Source organism: Lachnellula hyalina, assembly GCF_007821495.1.
Source record: "Lachnellula hyalina strain CBS 185.66 chromosome Unknown contig00358, whole genome shotgun sequence".
Classification (NCBI taxonomy): Eukaryota; Fungi; Ascomycota; class Leotiomycetes; order Helotiales; family Lachnaceae; genus Lachnellula; species Lachnellula hyalina.
In genome coordinates, this window is record NW_022157472.1 from 1 (window position 1) to 6,374 (window position 6,374).

Consider the following 6,374-nt stretch of genomic DNA (forward strand, 5'->3'; position numbering starts at 1 on the left):
AAAACATGAAAGGGATTTTTACTGGACGTATACAGAGGAACCGCATCGCACGAGGAGAATGGCAATCATTAAAGCGCATCCTGAAGTTTGTCTCCCCCCTCCCTGTCCCCCTCCTTTCCCACCTTCTTATCCCCCTTCCTAGCTAACCCTCCCCCCAGGTAACGAAACTCTGCGGACCCGAACCCCTAACAAAATACCTCGTCCTCTCCGTCGTGCTCCTCCAAACCATCACAGCCTACTTACTGCGCAACACGCCTTTCTGGAGCTGGACCATGTGGGGCACGGCATATGTGATCGGGGCGACGGCGAACCAGAATCTGTTTTTGGCGATCCATGAGATTAGCCATAATCTGGCGTTTAGAAGCGCGAGGGCTAATAGAGTACTGGCTGTGGTGGCGAATTTGGGGATTGGGGTTCCTTATAGTGCGAGTTTTAGGGTGAGTGGGCTTGTTTCTGTTTGCGTTTTTGGGGTTGGAAGAGGGAGAGGGGGCGGTGTCTTGGGGAGTAGTGATGGAGAAGAGAAGAGGAGAGTATATGCTGATTTTATCTCGGAATAGCCATACCACCTAACGCACCACAAATCCCTCGGCGTCGACGGTCTAGACACCGACCTCCCCACCTCCCTCGAAGCCTTATTCCTCGACTCCATACTCGGAAAAGCATTCTTCTGCACCTTCCAGATCCTCTTCTACGCCGTACGGCCTATCTTCATCTACCAAGTCCCCTTTACCTCCGTCCACATCTTCAACATCGCGACACAGCTATCCTACAACTACCTACTCGTTCATTTCTCGTCTTGGAACGCGCTGTGGTATCTCATCCTCAGCTCTTTTCTGGCAGGGAGTCTGCATCCGTGTGCGGGCCATTTCATCGCTGAGCATTACCTCTTCGACGCTCCCACGGCCTCATCCCCATCCTCTTCGGCTAAGGATGGGAAAACCGTGCAAACAGATCTCCCAGAAACGTTCTCCTACTACGGAATCCTGAACCTCGTCACCTACAACGTAGGCCTGCATAACGAGCACCACGACTTCCCCGCCGTGCCCTGGAGTAGACTGTGGGAGCTACACCGCATCGCGAACGAGTTCTATGTGGATTTACCCGGGCATAAAAGTTGGGTTAATGTGATCTGGCGGTTTATTGGCGATAAGGGCGTGGGGATGCGGTGTCGCGTTAAGAGGAGGGAGGGGGGACGGCTTGTGGGTGGGAAAGGAGGGGCTTGGAAGGATGCCGAGTTGGAGGTTTTGTGATGGTGTGGTTGTTAATGTGAGGGAGTGTATGTGTATATAGGGGAGGGATGATGAGATGAGATGCATTTTCTGGCGTTTTCAAGGGCGGGGGAATAGAATGAATAGAATGGAATAGGAAATTAGATTGTGCGTGCGAACCCACATAGGTACCCTACTCCCTAGCATAGCACACAGCATAGATAAATTCCAACAGAGCTATAAGAAATCGAACCAGCGAGCCACGGACAGGAGTTACTCGCCTTGCCTCTCCGTACCTTGGATCTCAAGAGCTTACTCCGTAAGTAGATACAACTTATAGTACAGTATAGTATCACGGATCTTGTACTCGTACCGAGCATCCAGTCAATCGGTCGTTATAATTTCCAAGGTAATGAATGGATGAGTGTATCTTAAAGAAGGGCCCTCACTGAGATGAGATCAGGGGGGGGGGGGGCACTTGATAGTTCCGAGGGAGCATTTATTCGAGTGCCTATGAACGGAGTAAGTGCTCTCCGTAAGCTGTTGGATCTCCGGGATGCGATGCGTTCAATTGCATACATAGATACAATCCGAGAAGGAGGGTTTCTGAAGTGGCCCTGGGCATGAAAGACACAGCCCCTGAGGGGCAAACGGAGCATTTGGTGGTCTTGTAATAGAGTGAGTTAAAAAGCATACGTAAAGGTGAATAGAGTACAAGTGTGCAAGAAAATAGGAAATAGGAAATGCTCTTTGTCTGGTTCATGTGGATTATTCCTATTATCCATTCGCCCTCATCAACGTGAAGGAATACACGCCCACGCCCACGCCCTCCTCCACTCATGAGCCCCATCTATCCCCATTTATAAACTTCTCTCTTTTGCCACTGCATCTACTCACTCGCTCCATTTACACTGTCGTCGCTCCTGCTACCGCTCATCATACACCAGCGCCCCGCATTTCCCAAAAGCTCATCAAAAGAAAACATAAGCCAGAAGAAAGCTCAGCAGACACAGCGCAGCCACAATCTGTAAGGGCACTCCTTGACTCGCACTGGCCTGCATCTTGTGCGCCAGCTCATTAACCGTCTCATTGCTCGTCTCACCGTTGGCTACCTTTCTCAGTCGCACACCGCCTTCCTGCGTGTATGATGCGATTGTAGCTTGTGCTTCGGCCAGCTTGGCTTTGATCTCATCGTAGGTGGCTGCTGGGGCGGGCGATTCTTCGAGCTTGATCGATGGCGCGAGACTGCGGCGGGAGGTCGTTTCGGGGGTGAATGTTTGTTCGGGGGAGGGACTGCGTTGGTTACTATAGGCGGGGGGTGCGGTGTCGGGGGTGTCCTGGGAGAATTGTTAGGTTCTTGAAGGCTGGGATGGGGGAAAGGGAGACTTACCGCGCCGTTCGGGCCGCTTATGCTTTGTCGGAGAGGTGTTGAAGTTGCGGCTAGGCCATGTGGTTGTAGGTACACGACTCGGATCTTCTTCTCTTGGACAGATGCCTTGTCGGCGTCGTCAACATGCTGCCACTTCCTTTGTTAGCTGGTTTCGCAGGAATCTTGATGGGTGGGGTATTTACGATTGAGCCGGTGTTTGTGAACTCCTTATCAGCAGTCACTGCTACGGACTGGACTAAGAATTTGTCTCTGCATTTCGCATCCAAAGGGGGCTCCTGTTTCATTGCCTGGAGAAGGACTGTGTGGGATATATCAGCACCAAGACATCTGCGTGCCAAGAACTGCACATACCAGAGACCTCGACCTCCTTTCCTGGCTCGATTCGGCCGGAGTTGGGGCGGACACAGTATCTATTCGACTTTTAGAGATATGTCTTGGCTAGGGAGGTATGCAACATACTGTTTAGGCGCGGTAGTCTTGACCTGTAGAGAAATGGCATGTTAGCATTATTGCTTTGTGTGCAGAGGGGATACAAACACATACCTTGAAAGCAACAGGGGTGGAATTAGGGTTTCTGATCTTGAGGTTTTGCGACACCTCGGTGGTGAAGGGGCCTGTAAACAGATTAGGAACGCCCTCCTCTCCTCCTGTACGGATAAAGCCACGTACGAACAAAACCAAGCTCCTGGGGATCAATTTCGACGGACATTTTGGCGGATGGTCAGAGCTGTGCGAGGGTGTGAGGGGTGGTGGTTGTAATTGTGGTGGTGTTGTTGATTTAGGTGTTGGCTTGGTAAGTTGATCCACGCTTTCTTCGGAAACTCGCAAAGAAGGGGATAGAGGAGCAAAGAGAGGGCGAAAAACTGATTAAGAAGAGAAAGATTTCGAGTGTATATGTGAATCCAAAGGATGTGGGGATTCAATATGAAGTGGTGTTTTCGTTGCGCAAGCTCGGGCTTTTTTGAGGAGGAGTAACTTGACATGACTTGAAGACAAACCATCCATCAGCCATGCCATTCCATCCCAGACTCGCTTACCGGCTCCCTCCCGTGAGCGTGAGGTCATTTATGCTATTCGCACCCCACGCCGCCCCGCCCCGCTACGACCTTTGGCAGCAACGTAGTGCACAGCTTAGAAATAATTACTGACTTTCCGTTCAATCATTTTATTACCAACATCTAAGAACAATACAATAAAATACTCATCTCTTTTCATCTTTGACCTTACCCTCCAGGCAAATATTACAGCAAACCCCGACAAACATCACGCCATGGCTTCCTCCGATCTGAGCGTCCTCAAGGACATGGGTTTCGATGCCCAAAGAGCCGAGATAGCTGTCAAGAAGACAGGTGGATGTAAGCTCTTTTGGGACCTATCTAATTCGAGCCAGTCCTAACAATACCTCTCACAGTGCAAGGGGCTTTACAGTGGCTTGAGGATAACCAAGACAAGACCATCGAAGAGATCACTGCGAACGCACCCTCAGCCGAATCCGAAGAGACAGACCCAGCCATCGAGCCCGAAGCTTTGAAGGATGGCGAGGTTGCAAGATCAATGGTGTGCAATATATGCCAGAAGAAGTTTAGGAGTATGGCTCAGGCGGAATTCCATGCTTCGAAGACGTGAGTTTCCATTGCGGGGTAATTATACCGAGTATTCATACTGACAATATCCACAGCGAGCACGTCGATTTCTCCGAATCTACTGAAGAGATCGCCCCTCTTACCGAAGAAGAGAAGAAGCAAAAGCTAGAAGAACTCCGAGCAAAAGCTTCAGAGAGGAAAGCCAAGCAATCCATCGCCGACAAGGAAGAGCAGAAGAAGAACGAGGTACCTTCCCGCCAGCCCAATCCCCCTTCTCCTCTCCCATGCCCAACACTAACACCCCCTCCAGAAAATCCGCATGAAATCGACTCGCGAAATCCAAGACGTAAAAGAAGAACTCGCCAAACAAGAACAGATCAAAGCAGCCTCCGCAAAGCGTGCCGAAAAAGCCGCCGACATCGCGGCCAAGAAACGCATCCAAGAAAAGATAGCCGCAGACAAAGAGACGCGCCGTCTGAAAGCTGAGACCCTGAAAGCTGAACGCGAAGGCCGCGCCGCTCCTGCGGCCCCTGCATTCGAGCACCCCGTAGCGCCGACGGAGAAGAAAGTAAACACGCATACGGAAGCGAGGTTGCGGTTGCAGTTGGCCACCGGGGGAACGGTGATGAAGACGTTCGGGGCGGATACTACGCTGTTCGAGGTCGCGGAGGCCGTTAAGGGGGAGAATGGCGGGAGCGTGGGGAGTTTTACCATGAATTTCCCGAGGAAGACGTTTGAGGGGAGTGTAGATTTTGGGAAAACGGTGAAGGAGGCGGGGTTGGTGCCCTCTGCTGTCCTAATTGTGAAGTGAACTGTTCTCTCATTGGGGACCTTAAAATCAATCTCGCATGACATTTTCCTCGGCTCGAGGCTGGCTGTGGTGTGAAAGGAGTTGCTTGCTTGGGTGATTGGATTACATTGATTGCATTTACAAACAAATCAATGGTGGGATCGGCTTGGCTTGGCTTAACGGCGTTGCGGTGCTTTATACTACAAAACTCTTTCTTTCCTTGGTCTAGTTGAATCTGGCTGGCTTCTACATTTGCCTCTGACATATCACACTCCATGTAGTTCTAGTCTTGGAAGCAAGATAAAGGATATACGTGCATACATAGATACCTACTATACCAAACTATGCCAGTCTAGATATTAGTCCGAGGCGGAAATGCTATGTAATGGAATGCAATGGTAATTTGTTCTCCAAATAAAAGTATGAGGGTATGGTGTGCAATGTTCATATATGAATAAGTATTCTCAGCAATTGTACATATCTCTATGCTACCTAGACATGTATCCTCCCCACCTTACCTCATGTGACTCCATAGCTTGTATATATGGAAGCAGGAAACTCCCCCTCCCTCCCTCCCCTAACTATTAATCTAAGAATAAAGCACTCACTCAAGAACATATCCGAAAGCAAAAGCAAAAACAAATGTTATAACACAGCAATAAATGAATCTATGCGGATCTCCACGCCGCAACTTACAACCAAGCGAAGCTGAACAAAGCTGAGGAAAGTCTACCTGGGGTAGCTATACATTCAGTCCATGGTATTCTATGCTATTCCAAAGAAAGAAACAAGCCACAGCCACAGCCAGGACACCAAAACGCCATACCCTGCTATGCTATGCCAGTAGCAATCTAATAACAATAAACACACTATCTCATCCCATTTCATCCCTCCCTTTACACCATATGGATGCAGTCCCCACTCTAGCTACTTAACCATTCATCCTCTGCCTCTTAACATCACCGCCTGCCTCGGCACCCGCACCAGCACCGCTAACAGCCCCATTAGCGCCCAAATCCGTCAACGGCGGTCTCCCAGTACTAGCATCAACGGGTCTTTTAAATGTAGGAGGTTTATAAGACCCCCGGTTCCCCATCGGACTAGGGTTATGTCCCCCTGGCGCGCCAATCTTCCTTATGCCATCTAAAGGCATCGCTGGACTTCGGAATCCACCACCTCCAGCAGCAGCAGGAACAGGGGACTGGCTAGAACTAGCCCCGGGAAGCGCAACGTGTTTCAGGTCCCGAGTAAGCGGTTTACTGGTTTTGCGATCCACACCAGGCGTTCTTCGGATCGAAGGAGATTCGGCGTTGGGGTTGAAAGGGTGTTCTGTTACGGCTGGGGGGCCTTGGCCCTGGGCTTCGGGAGCGACGGCCCGCGCGCGGAACAGAACCCCATGCCTT

At 50.5% G+C, this 6,374-nt stretch overlaps 3 protein-coding genes across 3 annotated transcripts; 2 read left to right on the top strand and 1 right to left on the bottom strand.

Moving 5' to 3' along the window:
- Nucleotides 1-58: 58 nt before the first annotated feature.
- LHYA1_G009108 (Sphingolipid delta(4)-desaturase) lies at nucleotides 59-1,250 on the top strand (the record flags this gene model as incomplete). The annotated part of the gene is made up of 3 exons (XM_031154012.1): nucleotides 59-85; nucleotides 159-530; nucleotides 558-1,250. The coding sequence occupies 3 exons, from the start codon at nucleotides 59-61 to the stop codon at nucleotides 1,248-1,250; spliced, it is 1,092 nt and encodes a 363-aa protein (XP_031000905.1).
- A 929-nt stretch (nucleotides 1,251-2,179) lies between these two features.
- On the bottom strand, nucleotides 2,180-3,307 carry LHYA1_G009109 (Vesicle-associated membrane protein-associated protein; the record flags this gene model as incomplete). The annotated part of the gene is made up of 7 exons (XM_031154013.1): nucleotides 2,180-2,545; nucleotides 2,599-2,724; nucleotides 2,781-2,896; nucleotides 2,950-3,008; nucleotides 3,058-3,080; nucleotides 3,142-3,245; nucleotides 3,268-3,307. The coding sequence occupies 7 exons, from the start codon at nucleotides 3,305-3,307 to the stop codon at nucleotides 2,180-2,182; spliced, it is 834 nt and encodes a 277-aa protein (XP_031000906.1).
- A 561-nt stretch (nucleotides 3,308-3,868) lies between these two features.
- On the top strand, nucleotides 3,869-4,992 carry ubxn1 (UBX domain-containing protein; the record flags this gene model as incomplete). The annotated part of the gene is made up of 4 exons (XM_031154014.1): nucleotides 3,869-3,953; nucleotides 4,010-4,220; nucleotides 4,277-4,427; nucleotides 4,492-4,992. The coding sequence occupies 4 exons, from the start codon at nucleotides 3,869-3,871 to the stop codon at nucleotides 4,990-4,992; spliced, it is 948 nt and encodes a 315-aa protein (XP_031000907.1).
- Between the last annotated feature and the right edge of the window lie 1,382 nt (nucleotides 4,993-6,374).